This window comes from Schistocerca americana, chromosome 7 (genome assembly GCF_021461395.2).
Source record: "Schistocerca americana isolate TAMUIC-IGC-003095 chromosome 7, iqSchAmer2.1, whole genome shotgun sequence".
Taxonomy (NCBI): Eukaryota; Metazoa; Arthropoda; class Insecta; order Orthoptera; family Acrididae; genus Schistocerca; species Schistocerca americana.
In genome coordinates, this window is record NC_060125.1 from 539,429,513 (window position 1) to 539,448,183 (window position 18,671).

At 42.9% G+C, this 18,671-nt stretch overlaps 1 protein-coding gene across 1 annotated transcript in view; it reads left to right on the forward strand.

The window, feature by feature from the left end:
- The first annotated feature begins 201 nt into the window (after window positions 1-201).
- LOC124622114 (cyclic AMP response element-binding protein A-like) overlaps window positions 202-18,671 on the forward strand; it is a 679,969-nt gene continuing 661,499 nt past the window's right edge. Inside the window, exon 1 of the mRNA XM_047147722.1 lies at window positions 202-786. Within this exon, the coding sequence (XP_047003678.1) occupies window positions 703-786 (84 nt within the window). The 5' untranslated portion in view covers window positions 202-702. The remainder of the gene's footprint in view (window positions 787-18,671) is intronic.

The window sequence follows — 18,671 nt, forward strand, 5'->3', positions numbered from 1 at the left end:
TTCCAACCAATCAGAAAGGAGATCGTGTTAGAATGCATCTCGGCAATTGGAAGGTCATTGAAACACTTGACTCCGCCCTCTGCACCAAAGAGCTTCGTTGTTGTGTACATCTTTGAAACTTCTCTCTGGAGTGATAAGCCGGCAAGCGCTTTGGCGTTGTGTTGGTAACGCTGCTCTCACGTCGCCCGCAGTCTACAGGTGGCTGCCGTAGTGGGTGTACCGTGGAAAGGGTAGCGCAGACTGCGCGCGATTTTGAAACATACCTTTGGCCTTTACATGCTTGTAAAATTTTGCTACTATTCACGTAAAAAGAGTAAATGTGTGTCAGAAATTTAAATCGTCCGCTTCAACGCCACAGTCTAAGATCTTTTCCCCGGAAAAAAATAATTTAAAGCATAGAAAAAAATTGGCAAGGAGAAACGAGTCCCCATTAAAAAAAAAAAAAAATCTTAAATTGAGCTTACGTTCTTTACGTAACGTAAACGGTAGTGTCCGTGTGCAGGATAAGAAAAAACCGAGTGCGTCACGCAGTGCATTTTTTCGTGTGCCGCTACTGTTTTTCGGACGCTGCGGGCGTGAAGAGAGTTAATTAAACATCATAGCGAGTGAACAGGCAGTTCCCAAGGATTAAGTGGCTTGCTTAACTGTGTCGTGCTGTGTGGTGAACGGTGTGTAAGAACGAAAAAGTTTGGAAAAGCAAAAATGGAAACATATCCAGGAGACAAATCTTTCTACGATGTCGGCGTGAACGACTTGAAGGAGCTTTGGGACTCCGACTTGGAAACGGTAAGCTTCAGTTACAGTCTTCTTTTAAACGTTTTAAGTAATGCCAGTCTGCGATCTCCGAATGTCAGCACAATGTTCTTGTCAGTTTCTTTTTTTTTCCGCTGCCACCTTTCACCGCTTTCTGTCTGCGCGAAGAGAGCGCTACCCACTAGCTGCGAGAGGCGGTGCTCCGCCTAACATATTTTTGCTAGTTGCTGCGAAACCACTGAAGCTTCAGCAGAGACTATTTCAATATGACTGTCGTCGTCTGTTACTACGCTGTACGTAATGTTATTTTTGAAATTTTCCGCAAACTGTTCGATTTCTGCGTGCGAATTCCGGAGGCACGTGGTTGGACGATGGCGACCGCTCAAGAGAGAGGAGCGCCTCGGTGATTCGGACTAGCGTGCGCCGTGGAAAAGAAAAGGAAGGCCGTAAAGCGGCAACAAACAGCAGCCTGGAAGTCAATCGGGCGGTTTGTCATGAGTGTCACAGACGGGTGGGATTTAAACCTGCGCTTCGGGCTCGCCGCAGCGGAGCAACGCCGGCGTGGGATGAGGTCTATCGCACATCTGGAAGCGGCGACTTGGCCGGTGGCGGGTGTGTACGCAAAGAGGACCGTAGTGGTCGACAAAAAGTGCGTGTGCTGGCGTGCGTGACATCAGCCGGCGGAGACGCTCTCCATATGGTAGCTAGCCGGCACGGATTGCGTGGGAGGGGGGGGGGGGGGGGGGGGGGGACGGAGGCGTGGACTGGCGTTCTCTTTTACTGCACTTCGGGAGCTCTCGAATTCTACAAACAAACTTTTATTCGTTTTCCAATTTCACATTTTCTAACATGTGCTGCTATCTAAAAATAGTACTTTTATCAATTTCGATACTAAAATTTTAAAAATGAACGTATTCGTTCTTACTGCAAAAACTGTAAGCATTTTTTCCCCCCGATGGGTTTACATTATATCTATGAAGTGTACAGCATGTGCTTAGCCTGCACTTAAGCTCCCTTTCGTCGCAGTCACGGACGCAGTGCTGCAAGGATGATCGCTTGATGCCTCTATACGTACTGTTATTGTTGCAATCTTATCCTCACGTTCTCTACAGCAGAGATAGTGAAGGACTGGAGAATATTTTGCAGCTTCTTATTGAAAGTGGGTACTTGCAATTTTCTAAGTTCGGATTTCGGGATGTTTTCGGCGCCTTATTTCGTTTATTTATCAGCTAGGTTTTGCAGTCCTTACGTTGCACACTATCGTGGGACAAACTACCGTGTCAACATTTGCACCACCCTTTTTTTGGGTTCGCTGGATTATCCATGTTAGTCTCACCTGATATGGGTCACACATGTTTGCATATACCAGAAGAGTGACTGACTAACTCTTCATCAGGATTTGCCCCACACCCTGGTTTGGTGGAGGCTGAGCACACTTAGTATTCCTCCAGAATCTTATTTTGTAGAGGCGTACAACTTTGTATTTTTTTTTTTTTAAGAAATCTCATTTGTAGACAAGATGCAGATTCCCTGTACAGTGCACTTAAATCGACACCTGCCGCGTTTTTTATCAGCATCTGGGGTCATGGCATCAGATCCATTCATATCTCCACCAATTTTTGTGCTATATGGTTGACTCTATTTGTAACTCAGTTCTATAGTCAAAGAGTTTTACATTTCACAGAGCACTTAACTTTTTCGACATTAACAGCTAGTTTGCCAGTGATAGCCGCACACTGGAAGTTTGTTCAGGTCCGACTGGATATTGCTATAATTTTTATGGGATTGCGTATCTTTTTAGACAACTATTCCGATTGCGCCAGTTCTGAATTATAACAACTTTTTTTTGTCCTGCTTGCGATGTGGAATGCTGAGATAATGCTAAAGCGATGTTACGTTTTATGTACATAAATTTAAGGCGGCGTTGAACATAAAAACTGGCTTGCTTTGCCTAAGCGTGATGCTTTTGACAAAAGCGACGGAACACTAACTCACTTGGACTAGGAGGTTGAAGGGAGTCCACAGTTGCCATGAACTCAACATCTCCCGATTACGAGACAGCTATAGCATCCCTCCGTTCTGAAAGCGGCGTTACCATACGGTCATAGAGTGGTGGCCAGTTTAACCTCGAATTTAGGATTTTTGAAAGGCAGAAAATTGCGAGTATCTACAGTTACGAAATTCACGTTAAGTGGCTGAAGAAATCAGAGTATTGAATGTAGACTTTGCTGCAGTACACTACTGCTGAAAATCCCTTTTTGGGCAAAGATTGCGATTGTGGCAGTCGTCGGAACGTAGCGGTATCTCTGCCACCCGGCTGGAATCCCGAGAGCTTTTCATCAACCACAATGCTGTCTGCGGAGCGAACTCCGAACATTTGAATTTGTAACTGAGATTAGGTTTCTGCGCCTTAGCGGAATATTCTTCACTGGATGTAAATTCTCTGTCGCATTTGAGTGGTGGCTACGCTGTGCGGTTTGCTACTTGCTTTTTAAAATATTTCTTATGTGGAAGAAGTGATTTTGTGGAGAGCGAAAGAAGTAGGTAGTATTGGTTTGACCTCAAAGTTATTAATTCCCTTCATTTAATTCAAGAGAAGCGCATTCTACTTTTTTATTAGGTGGAAAAAATAGAGAAAAGCTTATATATTTGCTAAATTTGCAACTACGAAGCGATTTGCAACAAACGTACATTTGTATAATGCTAGAGAATCACTCTTATTCTTAGTGGCAGAGGCTTTTCTACACAATCAGTGACTGGTGACAATTCTGTCGACTGGGTGTCCACTCATTCCGAAGTTTTCTAACCATTACAAGTCTTCAAAATGCTGGAATATAATAACAATGTTCAACTACTGATCACTTCTCCTATTTCCCCCGACACGCGTTATTTGGGCGGATGTAGTAAAACAGTTACGCACACAGTAACTGGCGGGGAAATGATTCTTTTTTTTAACGTCACTTACTGAAGAATCTCATCGTCCTTCTTCTTACGAAGTATCTGACACCTGTACAGAAATCACAGTCTCTATCTTTATGGATAATGCTACAAAGCTACCGGTAATCCCACATCAAGCGCTAACGAAATCGGAGCAGCTACTTTGCAGGCGCCGTCCGTGTAAAGCGACTGACTATTAGAAAAGCCATATTTGATTGTAGCAAAATCGATTTAGGCCTAACAGGCAAAAAAAAAAGAGAAGATCGGTTCGCGATTTTCAACTTTCGCAAACTGTGTCGCATGTGGTCGCGGTCTGTGTCGAGTGGCGAAAATGTCGGTGAATGCCATTCGGGTGGCGTGCCGTTAGGCGTCAGCTCCCCATGCATTCCAAGTACCATCCTGTAGCGTCCTTAGATAGTGTTTCCGCAGATGAGTTCCTCTGCCCACCTTACTGCTCTAGACAGCTTCTGCAGGACCTTGCAGTTTTTCGGCATCATTGTGAAACATCCACAAGCACGGTACATTCTGATTATTGTGAGCACATATGTCACCTAATCGTAGAACTCCAGTTACAGCTCGTCTGTTTATTCAGACGCTTCGGCAGACATCTAATGGATGGCGTTTAGTGTGCCTCTAGGTGCTTGTAGCTTGCAGTGCAGTGGCTGAGTCTAAAGTCGCAACAGATATTCACACCTACCTTTCTACACTTCATTTACAGCTACAATCTGCAAGCCACCATATAGTACGCGGCTAACTGAACTAAGTTTACATCCATTTCCTCGTCTTTCTTGCTCTACGCACAAATAGTACAGTGGAGGAACGATTGCTGGTAAGCCTTCGCATCAAAGTGGATGTCTTTAATTTCATCTTCATAGTCTTTTTGCGATCTATGTGTACGAGGAAGCAATAGTCTGGTTGATTCGTTTAGGAACGCGCGCTCTAGTAATTTTAACGGTAAACCACACTGTGATTTACAGTGCATATTCAAGGTTGTGGCGCTGGAGCAGGCTGGTCATCTCTGCGCCACTTTCGAGTTTACTTAAAGGACTCACTACGATACGCACTGGTCTGCTTTCTGTCTTCTTCATCTAACCTATTAATGTTACCCGATAAGGATCCCGGACGGAGAAATAAACCGCAAGTATCGGCCGAACGAGAGTTTTGTGAGCTACCTCCGTCGCAATCTCCCTTTCTTACGATCAGTTCGGTGTAGTATTTCCACTTTGAATAGCCGCATATGGGTATTCCTGGATATTTAATGACTGTAGCTATCTCCCGTGATTATTCGGCAATCGCGTAATCAATCAGTTAGGCGCCGTTTCGCCTATTTACAAGCAGCACGTTACATTTGTTACGCTGAAATTCAACCGGCAATCCTTTGCGGATGTCAGTGGATTTCGCTACAGTTTTCTAGCGTTGTGACTTGATTGTATACAACAGCGTTATCCATGTACAGCCTCATGAATCGAAACCGCTTTCCCGTATTTAACAATATCAACGGGCAGACGAGGTAGGCCCTAAGACGCTCGTTTCCCAATCGCCTCACTCAGATAAGCGCTGGCTCGTATCTCTGTGATCGCGTGTTTTAGAGAACTTCCATAAAGAGAGAGAGAGAGAGAGAGAGAGAGAGAGAGAGAGAGAGAGAGAGAGAGTCCAGTGGTGACGCTGATTGGCAGGACGCCACGTTTTTTTCCTGTGTTGTGTTTACTGTAGCTGGCGCAAAACATGTGGCGCTGTTGTAGTGTGTTTTTAACGCTCCCAATACTTATTCCGTACCACAACTATTTGCAGGCGGACTTCCGGATGTCCTTTGTCGGTTTATTTTACGTGATTTAACATCGATTACAAAACACAAATTTAATCCCCGGTGATGATTATCGCATTAAAGTTTCACTTAAGCTGTTCTAAACTAAACTTTTATTGATGGGGAATTTAATTAATGGAACTAATGTGACTTACGTAACATTTTAGGACAATAAAGAGCACTTCCAGATTTTTCCGCTGGTGGCTGTTAAATTCCGGGAAAATAAAGAAAGACTTAAGCAGTGGGTAGTTAATGTTAGAAACAGTACACTGTTTGTATATTGATGGCACAAAGACGAATAGAGAAGTCACCCTTTTACTACCAAAGAGATGTCACACAATGATTTTAGTAATAGGCCTACAGAGATCATTTAGTACATAACCCAGTGTGTCCATAACTATTTAATTTCCTATTTTAGTATGTGTTTTGGTGCTCAAGTGGTATAGTGCAATACTGTCTCAGTTAGTTCCTTATTTTATTTTATTTATCGATTTTTTTTTCAGTTACCAGTTCCTTCGCCTCTGGTAGTGATTTGTTAACGTGAAAAATTTGATTTGCGTCTTGAGAGACATGCCTGCAGTAATACATCCAATTTACAGATTGCATATTTTTTATTTACGAACTGATTTTTTTAACTGATATGTACTGGCGTTCACAGGGAAAATTTTTGGAAAAGGGCTATAAATCTGGCAGCGGTTATTTTGCTAGCGCGTTAAACGTGGATAATGAAGTACCTGTTATGCATTACTGTACTACTTCTGTGTCAATGTAGACATTAAACATGTTTCGTTTTCGAAAATCTGATACTGCGAAATTATTTTTTCGATTCCTTATTTTTTAGCTTCTGCATTCGTCAGTTTTCTGAAATTGTCCGCTATAAGACAAAAGTTATTAGGTCCACAACGACCCATTGAACGTATATTAAACTGGAGACGAAAAACAGGTATTCAAAGCTTAGAGACTATTAACTTCAACGATGAAAGTCCTATCAGTAGAAACTAATGACAAGAAATAATAATGATGTCGACTGTTGTTTTACGGGACCAAACTGAGTGGTTATCTGCTCTTTCGGCAACGGGATGTTCAACAGTTGTCGGCGATACGAAATAAATGCGATGGGTTTTCCTTTCCGGGAAACTGGAGGTGATAACAAAATGTTCCAACAGGACCGATGACAAGGGTGATAAGTATGATAAATGGATTTCTGATGCGGTATTCTGGTAGTGCGCTGGGGGCCTGTTTACTGGTGCCTGAACAGGGAGGAGGGGCAAGCCGAAACTGCACACAACTTCTCACCCTCCCTTCCCACCCCTACAACAGAGTAGAAATAAAACGACTATCATAACTTATCATGAAAGGCATGATTTTCTTGACGGCTGTTTCATCTACTGAGGGCACAAAATGTAGGGAAGTGTCCAACTTCAGTTTCCGCCTCATATTGGTCAAAATGGCGCATTCCGAAAACATATGGGCCACGGTACTTCACTAGATGTGACACTGGGGGAAGTAGATGGCCCTCTCCCTCCTGTGACTTCTGAACTGACTTACCCAGCAAGTTATGGGAGGAGCTACAGTTTAACAGTTTCCACTCTTAGTTTTTGACAGTCGTGTTCTCTTCAGCTACTATTTCTTTAGGGTAGTAAAAATGGTTAGTGGATATTTAAAAAAAGAAAATAGAAGACGACATGGAAGCACCTTGAAAATGTAGATTTGTTTAATCAATATTCGGTAAAATAGTCATCGAATACCGCGTTTGAACAGAGGAAGGTACTCCTCATTTTCGCTCTTATCAAGAAATCCTCCCTCGTCCAGAGTATCCTCCAAAATCCACTTCACAGCATCACTGTCACTTATACGCCTTCCGCCCGCCATATTCATACAACGAAAAACGACGGAAAGGATGGCGTGCAACATTGGAGCCAATTCATAAAATAGCAGCAGGAGAAGGTTCGACCCTGGCGCGGTAAGAGTTAAAAGTTTTGCTGAATTCTCAGCCGATGAAGAGAGCACCGATTTTTTAATTGATTCGCCAGAAAAACGAAGGCGGCAAAGAATTTTATGTCTGGTCGACGTCGGGGTCATTAAAGACGAGGCAATAGCTTAGCTGGACGGAATAGGGAAGGAACTGGCGAAGGCTTTTCGAAGAAACCACCATGTTAAGAACGTGAGGTAAGTTGAGGAAACCATGAGAGACACAGCACTGGGCTGAAACCTCCTCTAAACGAAAAGTCGGTCCCAGTCTCCTAACCACTGCACTGCTGCTACGTCCCTTCATATCTTCGTGTAATTTGCACACTCTGAATATTGCGTAAAAGCTTCTAGGTATTGCAACTAAGTTTCCGGCAATGTCAGTTTGGAAAGCGGCAAGTAATTTCATATATGTGAAACAGTTGCGTCTTTTATATCTACAGAGACGTTGTCGTTAGTAAGCTCAGTGATATAACGTTTGTAAAGATTTACAGTGAAATTTTCGAAAAAGAAATAGCTGTATAATTATCTAAACACAAGAGTCAAGGAAGTCTGGTAGACGCTGTTATTCCCTTGCCAAGCACTGTTTGCAACATCTGGTAGAGTCTTGTTCATCGATGTTTACGCCATGAACGGAATAGAGAGTCTCTTGCCTTGGGCGGTTGCATTTAGAAAATTGCCTAAAGATATCCTTGGGAAAATTTCACTGTGAAACCTAACGAACGTTATTTCACCGAACTCTCCCGTATAGACTGCAAAGGCAAGATAGGCTAACTCCAGCGCTCAGAAAGGCATTTAGGCTGCCATTTTTCTCTAGTCTTCATACACGATGTAAACGTAAGAGTGGTACATTGGGAAGTACCCTCTACCACACATTTCACGGAATGGAACACAGGTTGGAGAAAAACATTGGAAACAACGCGAAAAATGCATGCTTGAAGATAAATGCAAGTGCTGACCAAGCCTGCAGCTTGCGCTGTTGCATCTGATCATTAACCCCTCGGTGGGCGCGGCTTTTATACTTCTATGAGTGGGCGCGTTGCGGCCTTTGCACCGCAATTAGTTTTACATTTTTAACCTAAGGAAAAAATAATCATCCCATCAGTAATAAATAGATAAAATGCATCAATTTCTTTTTCCGTAATTTCAGCACTTGTTTTTGAGCTGGCAAAACTTTTAGGATGTTCTTGGCCTTGGTTTTAGGAGAAGGAAGCGGTTCACTTATCGAAATAGTTTCTTTATCTTTTCCTACGCAAAATCGGTAATCCTCTTTTTGTTGTCTTCTCTCTTCAACCAGGTGGTCATCTGTTTCCTCTGTTGATTGTTCGGAGTCACTGCTGTGGTTTTCTTCTTCAATAACTTCCTCTTCCGACTCAGATTCCCATGAATCTGACAATTCTTGTAATTCTTCTACTGACAATTCTCGCAATACTTTCTCATAGTCTTCAGGACGTACAATTAGACGGTGCCTGTCAAATGCATTCTTTTTCTCCATTTCCACGCTTTTGTGAGACCTAATGAAACACATGTTTTTGTAAAAGTAATATATTGTAGCAAATCAGTATCCAAGACTGTAAAAAGTAATGAAAATTGCGCATGGGAACTTCGATTCGATTCGAATATTGATTATATACTAATATAAAAGAAATATTGCCTTAAGGCGAAAGAAAAACACAAGTATAGAAAATACTTACATCACAAGGCGCGTAGCGGCCAACACACCGCAAACGCAACACTCACGTTTCAAATAGCAATAGCGACCAAACTGCTGAAAGCATGAATAGCGCAAATGTGGTAAGTGGTGACATCCGTTGAGAACAACAAATACGTATCTGGACGTGGACGCAACTGTAACGCTATCTGTGATACAAACAGAAAACTAAATCTTGCGGCTATCTGCCGCAGGCGCGCCCACCGAAGGGTTGACGGCACCAGTGTAATGTACTCAGTACGTTGCAAGCGTCAGACGTAAGCAGAACTGTGTTCTGTGTTCTTGTGAGTGCATTATGTCGGAGCTAACTGAATTCGAACGAGGGCAAATTGCTTGTGTTCGTATGGTGCGTGCTTCCGTAAGCAAGGTGGCCATGTTTGGTGCTTCAAGAGGTACGTCATCCCCTACGTCACAATGCGGACGAAAGTGTTTGTTGAGTTATCGAGACAGACGGTGATTGAAGAGGATTGTCACGAAAAATAAGAGGGCCAAAGCTGTAAAAGTCACTGCAGACGTGAATGCACTACAACATTAAGGGACCTCCATAAGCAGGGAACTGCGAAGCGATGTGGAATTCCGAAACCACTCATCAGTGATGCAGATGCCCGTAACAGGAAGACGTGGTGCCGAAGCCATAAAACCTGGACTATAGGGCAACGGAAGAAAGAAATTTGGTCTGAGAAGTCTTGATGCATGCTGTTTCCAACTCCTGGGCGAGTTTATGTCCCAAGAATGAAAGATGGCTGGAGTCCGAAGATCATTTGGTCAACTATGAAAAGACATTCCATGGGTTCCATGGTTACTCAGCAAGGTCACCTTGGTACCAAAGATTATGTGACTATTTTGACTGAACAGGCCCATCACTCGGTAAAATGTTTGTTCTCCAATGGTGATGCTGTGTTCCAAGAACACAGGATCCCTGTTCGTACAACTCGCATTGTCCAGGACTTGTTTTGCAAGCACGAGGATGAATTGTCTCATCTCCCCTGTCCATCACTGTCAGCTGATATCAATGTTATTGAGCCTTTGCAGTCCAGAGAAGGATGCGCGATCGCTATACGTTTCCATCATCGTCAACTGAAAGTGTCACTATTTTGAAGGAAGAATGAACTAATGTTCCCTTACAAGCCATACAAAGACCTGTATTTATCCAATCTGAGAAGAATGGAAGCTGTTTTGAATGCCAACGGTTTTCCTGAACCGTATCAGGCATGGTAAAGTGTTGTGTTTTTGGTGTTTCCAAATTTTATCCACCGTCTGCAGAAGTCGACGATCCGTTTACCGGCCGCACCGCTATCAGGCAGAAACTAGTTCGGCTCAAGCAGACGTAGCGGTCCGCGGAGAAAGGCACGCCTCGCGCGCATTCCACACAACGCAGGTGGCGCGCCGTTGTTAGACATGCCGTACCTATACCGTATAGACATATATAGGCAGAAAGTGGCCAATTCCCAGGCGGCCCCACGTGATGATTTTTTTTTCAGATTGCGCGCGAGATCTACAATTAGGCAGCCTTGCAACGTGAAGTAAGTCACCTATCGGCTATAACAAGATATCGAAGTGACAGGTGATATCAAAGCAGCGGCACTTGTAGCTTTTCATTTTGGTACATGGCTACAGCGAATACCATTCCTATATGACTTTACAGGTTATTCAGAACTAAAATACCGGTACTGGTTTTAACCGGTCGGTTTTTCCCATCTCTAAAACACAGTGGTCGTAAAGGCAGGAGTGGAAGGCGTCAACGAGAGCCCATTCGGTAGACGCCGGCAGCCGGTTCCTTCGCTGTGTATTGGCCGAACAGAAGACGGCCATAATATCTGGCGTGCCTCGATGACCCTGTGGGACAAGTCTGGGCACCGATAAGACGGCTGCTGAGTGGACCGCACGCGCGAGTATGTACATCGCTGGTTCAGCAGCAAGCCAGCGTCTCTGGCGCACGACCTTATAACCGCGTCGGAGCCACCGTTGCATAATAGCTGACTGACCTGACCGCGTGTTTCGCGGAGCTTACGACTTCGCAGCGGTTTGTCGCGTATCTCTGTTAACGGCAGGGCGTCACACGTGGCTACGACTGAGGGTATGCGGCCGAGCGCTTGAAACTATGACCTCTCCACTTGATCACTTTATTTCTAAGCGGGCTATTCCTCTCCTTGGTGGTTATTGTTTCTTCTTAATTACCGTCATTTGAAGAATGGGAACGTCAAACATTCCAAGTGCCAGATCTCGCAATTGTCAGGAGAAACAAAAAGCAACGTATCCTTTTTTTTATACAACTTATTTGTGTCTAAAAAATTGAGAAGGCATTCTGATACCACAGAATTATGCTGCTCACCTCATCAGTGCAAAAATCAGGTAGACAAATTAGAAAATGAGTACATTATTAAGAATGCGCTGGGTGCCATACCAGGGAACTGTCTTGTTCTAAGTGCCAATAAGAAAGTTTGTTTTCGAAGTTCCGTAAATACTGGGACAGTACGTTTTATCTGTGATAATAGCAGTACAGAAATACAGCAGTAGCGTTTCACTAACAGTAAACCTCTTCTGATATCTGTTAATTTTTTACAAGAGAATAACAAAATTATCAAGTAAGAATCTCTCAGTATTGACTTCTCTTACACTATACCGTCCCTGGGATCAGTTGTTGCAAAATCCACTGGAAAAGTGAAAGAAGAAAGGCACGGTTTAGCAGCCCGTCGACATCGAGGTCATTAGAGATGGAGTACATGCTCAGAATGTTTCAAGCCGTTCCCTTTGAGAGGAACCATCCTAGCATTTGCTTGGAGCGATTTTGGAAAATCACGGATAACCTAAATCGGATGGCCGGAAGCGGGTCGGAACAGTCGCCCTCCCAAATACGAGTCCATTACGCTAACCACTTCGCCACCTCGCTCCTCGCTCTGTATCGAAGAAGTCCCTATGCTCTTGAGGAAGAAATTGCAACAGGTCTTTCTGTTTTACAACCGATAAAAATGGCTGCTCTTTCATATGAAATAAATTAACGTTTTTCCGTTCTTTTGTTCGAGTGTACTAATCTTCACTATTTGAGCTGGATGAGTATGAGACACTTTAATCATACTGTATTTGGAGATCTTACATACCTACATTGACAACAACGTTTCAGTATAATAATGTCCGTTGTTTAAGCCAAATTCAATAGCTATAATATGTACAAAAGACATGAATAATTTCTGGCCAAGCTTCGTAGCTCTTGGAGCTGAGGCGGCTTTTCCCACCAGATACCGCCTCCTCTGTAGCTAAGTGGATCGTAGCTTTCATCACTGCCGCGTGATGTCACTCAAAACGCCAGTTAAATATGAAACAATTAACAGTACATATATTACATCCTCATCATTACTATAACTACACATTATGCGCACAAATCTTCCTCGTGAACTAGTCTATTTATGAGCGAAAACCTTATATAAATTCCTACAGTAGTGCCTGTATTAGCCTTCATATACTGACAGAAAAAAACGTGTGTGAATGAATAAAAAGACACAAGCGTAGATCCTGAGATACATGCTTTGTAAATGGAGGAGGATCTAGTAGTTGTAGGAAAAGCAGCCGGCCGAAGTGGCCGTGCGGTTAAAGGCGCTGCAGTCTGGAACCGCAAGACCGCTACGGTCGCAGGTTCGAATCCTGCCTTGGGCATGGATGTTTGTGATGTCCTTAGGTTAGTTAGGTTTAACTAGTTCTAAGTTCTAGGGGACTAATGACCTCAGCAGTTGAGTCCCATAGTGCTCAGAGCCATTTGAACCATTTGTAGGAAAAGCAGATGACCGAGATTCACTGCAAAATTCCGAAGGAAAATGTAAGTCACCTACGATGGAGGTGTACTTGATAAAGAAATACAGAAGAAACAAAGAAGAGTTACGCGCAAGCGTCGCGGAGTGGCCATTCAACTACAGAGGTGTGTTTCACAGAAAGGTTTGCTATTTAAATTCCCGGAGTGCAGTTTGAATAATAGTTGAGTATAGTTGTTCCTCCCATACACGTCTCGCGAAATGATGATGACGGCGAATTCAGAAAAATTCAAAGTGACACGGAGGCCTACCGGAAGAACTTGTTCTAATGAACCATTTGGGAATGGAACAGAAAAGGATACAGGTGATACTCGTATACAGTGTGCTCTTGCCACACCGTAAGACGGTTTGTAGAGCATGAAGGTAGTCTGTAGAAAATACTGGCTGCACTAAATAGTTCGATCGTCGTGAATCACCTTTTCCGCTCTTACTTCTAATTTTCATTATCCAGCTATTCATTTGTAGCATGGCACATGGCACATGGCAGCAGTACAATTTAAATACAAATACGGCAATAAAAAAGTAATACTAATGTGCAACCCACATAAAAGAACGTAATGAGTATCACATAACAAACACATTATTACACCCTGAGTGATTAGTTGTTGACCGCACCCTGATGTCCAGACCTTGTATCCTCTTCATGCATCATGTGTGGCTTCTATAAAGTCAGCAGCTGATCCTCCACATTTTCTTACAGGGCATATTTTTACTGAGCAGTCTAGAGTCTGCTCAGGTTTTCCACAGTCACAATTTAGGTTGTCCACAAGTCCTCATTTATAAGGCATGGGATTGCATCTTGTGTGGATGTACCGGATATGGTTGAGTCTAGTCCAGCTGTAGTTACTGTGAAGTTGAACATTCAAAAATGGCTCTAAGCACTATGCGACTTAACATCTGAGGTCATCACTCCCCTAGACTTAGAACTACTTAAACCTAACCAACCTAAGGACATCACACATATCCATGCCCGAGGCAGAATTCGAACCTGCGACCGTAGCAGCAGCGTGGTTCCGGACTGAAGCGCCTGTAAAAGCTCGGCCACAGCGGCCGCCAGCTGAACATTCGCAGGGCTTTTGGCGGATCAGTTATGAGATGATGGTTACTCGGATCTCCCAGTCCTTTTTCCACACATCTTTTAGGTTATAGGTATTCTGTCCTCTCAACAGCTGTTGTTCCATATTGGCTATCGTGATTTCAAGCAAGTATTTGGTGAACTCAATACTACATCTTGAATAGGCAATTTTTTGCGTGGTATATCTGTAGTATTTTTCCCATGCTTTAATAGTTGTTGTTGTCGTTTTAGCTTTGGTGGAGAAAGCCATAGTAGTGGAGTAGTCCTTATTGTACTGCTGGATGTACTCATCGTTTTGTGGAGTCAAACATCTACCTTGTTGGTACGGCGATTTTCCTGCCAGACCAGGAGATAGTAAGTCATTTAAGATCAAGAACGGACTACCCCAAAGTTCAGTTCCAGCACCATTGTAAAGTTAATCCCTTGAGGAAGAGGCAAGGACTCTCACTCTTGATCATGAGGCGCTTGACAAAAATTACGGAAGATGGTGTTTGTGTCCGAATCCAGCTACGACAGAAGTTTGTGCTTTTCATCTCAACAACAATATCGACAATGAACAGCTGAAGTTGTTATTTAATCAATAGTGAGTGAAACACAAATTTTATCCTAAATGTCTGGGAATTATGCAGTATAGGTCCTTCAACTAGGAAGAAAATATTAAAAACGTTGGTTAGAAACTGAAGAAACGAAATAATATCATCAGAAAATTGGCTGATAATTTTTGGGGTGCAGATGCAAACACACTGCGAACAGCAGCAACGTCAGAAGTCTTCAACACTGCAGAATAGCTATGTAGACTTTGAACAAGATTGTGACTCATACTCTTGTATTACCTATTCAAAGTGACGTGTTTTGTATTTCGTTGCTAGACGCATTAGCGAGATTTTGGCTGTGCATTGATCCAGTGTTTTCAGAGCACCGTTTATCAGCCGTACGCGATTATTGGAGGCGTACTGAAAACTTGTAGTGCTGTAGCAGACTTAAGCATGCTCTCCGCTGGCCGGGGAGAAAATAGAATGGCGTGGTATGTGAAAGTACGTGCGCTGCTAAAGAAACTAGCCGCGGTAACGGGACAGCGTGCAGTCGGCCACTCAAGGCCCACAGCGGCTTTTCCCCGCTGATTACAGGAACTGCTCTGCAAACTCGCTGCACCAGCTTGTCTGGACCAGAGGCTAATTTTAGCTGGCGCTCCAGCGTCTGGCGAAAGCCAGTCGGGCGGGCAGGCATCCGTGCATCTTCGGTGGTAGAGCGTGTGCCATTTGCAGAGACGGCCAGAAGCGGTTTATCAGTTCTCAAGCTAAACAGTCCACCCTCTCGCGTGATTCAGAAACTGTGAATCTGCCGCATAATCACCCCGATCTCAGGATATGTCGGTCATGATGAGCTACCGATAACACTGGACGAGGGAAGGAGGATTAGAGCTTAACGCCCCGTCGACGACAAAGTCGTTAGGGAAAGAGCAGACGCTCGTATTGCGAAAGGAAACACACCCCATCCCTTCGAAAGAAGCCATCGTGGTATTCGCTAAGCGGAGACATGCGCTAAATCGGCCTAAGAAATTCATTTTTTTTTTCTTTTGTCATTTGAAATGCTCTGTAGTTTTTTTTGTTTGATGCTAATCTGAGGATTATATTCCGACCAAAAAAAAAAAAGGCTCTGAGCATTATGGGACTTAACTTCTGAGGTCATCATTCCCCTAGTACTTAGAACTACTTAAACCTAACTAATCTAAGGACATCATACACATCCATGCCCGAGGCAGGATTCGAACCTGCGACCGTAGCGGTCGCGCGCTTCCAGACTGAAGCGCCTAGGACCGCTCGGCCACCCCGGCTGGCTATTTTCCGACTTACTGACAATTTTATAAATGTTACGCATCAAGTGCCACGCCCGGTTTCACGTTACTGAAAGAAATATGACTTCGTGCTGTCGCCATGTGATGTAAGCATCTTTGATCTACATTTCAGTGGCTTTCCCAGTTAGCAACGTAGGTGACAACTCAACGTCGTTCGTCGATACGAGATGGAGATATGTTTCCTATTTTTTTTATTTGAAAAAAAAAACAAAAAACAAAAATATACCTTGGAGGGAAAGGACGTCTCACAAATTCTGAAACAGAAAGCCGGAAACTTATTATTGGTTAACCATAAGAAGGAAATGTAGTGTTTTATGAAGTATAAAAACTGTTGTATGGGCAATTTTTTTCCGTAAGGTGTGAGGTGGCGAAGACCTACAACACAGTCTTCGCTCAAGCAAAAAAGTTGGTGCAAATATAAATGGGCCTTATATTCTGGCGGAAATTATGAGCATAAACACATCACACCTCTACCAGTCATGGACACAACGAAGCCTTTATGTAGGAACCGTGTTAATAGTGATCTACTCAAGAAGTGCTTATATAGTAAAACTCAAAATCTCAATAAAAGTTTCAGCTTTGGAATCGTCTGCCAAATATGACATTTCTATGCTATGAAACTTTTAAACTTGGTGTATTAGATCTTGTTTTATGTTTTAATGAGGGAATATCAAGGAAAATTGAAGTACTGGAGAGTCTAGGAGTTAATGCAAGTGCAAATACCGATTTTTCAAGAAGTCGTGAAGTAGAAATAGCTGCACTCAGAGAAATAGCTGCAAAAGAGGCGAAAGAGCCAAGAATAAAAGAAGAGAAGATGCCTACGATTCAGGCGATGCTGAATACGGTGCAGGAAAATGATACACACTTTCTCAAAACTACATTTTTTGTTCTTTAGGTGCCATTATTTTCAAAACTGTGTGTCACAGAAACTTGAAAGTTTCAGCAGTTGTTCCAAGACAACAAATGAACAAACAAATGCATTATTGGCTTTGTAAGTGTACTTCTTTTGATTCAGGCTCAGAAAGAAGATTCACTTTAAAAAAAAATTGTAATCCAATTTTTAAACAAATGTCATCAGAACTCTACAAATTCAGTGTGCCTGAATCTGCACTAGATTAAAGCAATAATTACTGGAAATCACATTTCCAAGTTGAAGGCTCTATCTTTAATAGCTTGTTCTGTAATGATGCCTAAATACCTTGAAAATTTGTATTGCCTGCATAGGCGAAATGGCTCGTGCCTGTCTCCCCTTAAGCGATTTGGGAAATGTACAAATCATTTACTTTTATTTTTAGAACCGCTGCGCCTTTCGCCGGTCATACCATCCTCAAGTCATAAAAATGTTCAAATGTGTGTGAAATCTTATGGAACTTAACTAAAATGGTTCAAATGGCTCTGAGCACTATGGGACTCAACTACTGAGGTCATTAGTCCCCTAGATCTTAGAACTAGTTAAACCTAACTAACCTAAGGACATCACAAACATCCATGCCCGAGGCAGGATTCGAACCTGCGACCGTAGCGGTCTTGCGGTTCCAGACTGCAGCGCCTTTAACCGCACGGCCACTTCGGCCGACTGGGACTTAACTGCTAAGGTCATCAGTCCCTAAGCTTACACACTACTTAACCTAAATTATCCTAAGGACAAACACACACACCCATGCCCGAGGGAGGACTCGAACCTCCGCCGGGATCAGCCGCACAGTCCATGACTGCAGCGCCTTAGACCGCCCGGCTAATCCCGCGCGGCATCAAGTCATACCTATACTACTAAACGTCTAACCCAGGTGCAGTTCATGGTGCACAATTCCAGTTGCAGGCTGCCTATGTAACAGCTTGCATGGGCAACAGAATTATAATTTTCAACATTCACAGAATTTAAAAAGTTAAAATGCTGTCATAATCTATGTCGTGGGGAAGATATTCATCGAGTAATTGAGAATGAGAGTGCTTAGCGCTTCCCAGCAATCATAATTACAAACCTTTTATAAACTTTTGGTCGCTTACTTGCTTAAAGTCAAATATTCAACACGTTAACTCACTTGTAAACCAATCAGACGTATGAAGTTTTCATACATGGGAGTTCGATTCTTTAAAGAATTTTGGGTGGGGGGGGGGGGGGGGGAGTTATCTGTTAGCATTAGAACAACTTTCTTGACTAACAGTATTTGAAGCTACAGGAAACTCCATAACACTGAAAGTAACGCTGACATTCACTCAAACGCTGGTATCTACTAATGTCTTGTTCAATGTACAAGCCGAATTGAAGGACAGATAAACGGTTTCCGACACATTACACATCCTAGATCAGCAGTAGCAACTCCCACCAGAGACAAGGACACAAGTTCGAAAGCATAAACACTGACTTAAAAAAATGCTGCTTAAATCACAGAAAGGCTCGACATTTTCGTATTTATACAAGTAGATTGGACACAAACTCAGTTAGTTTCTTTAAAAGGTTTCATATTTACAACGCCACTATGGATAGAGTATTTTCGCTTATGTCGGCGGAGTGAAAGAAATCGACTGCTACCAGGGATTGTAGAATCAGTCTTACAGTGCCAGTTTAACTACAAGCTGACATGCATGGAGTTTTATAAATACGCAAAAGGGAAAAAAAAGTCTTGCTGAAAAAGTTGTAACCTTTCTAAAAGTGTGGTGTACCAACTACTTCTTCTGTAACAAGTTCCAAGTAATCGTGTTCTAAACGTAAAGTAATTATATTAAATAAATTCTTTACTTCATTTCTACACTCCCATCGCAGA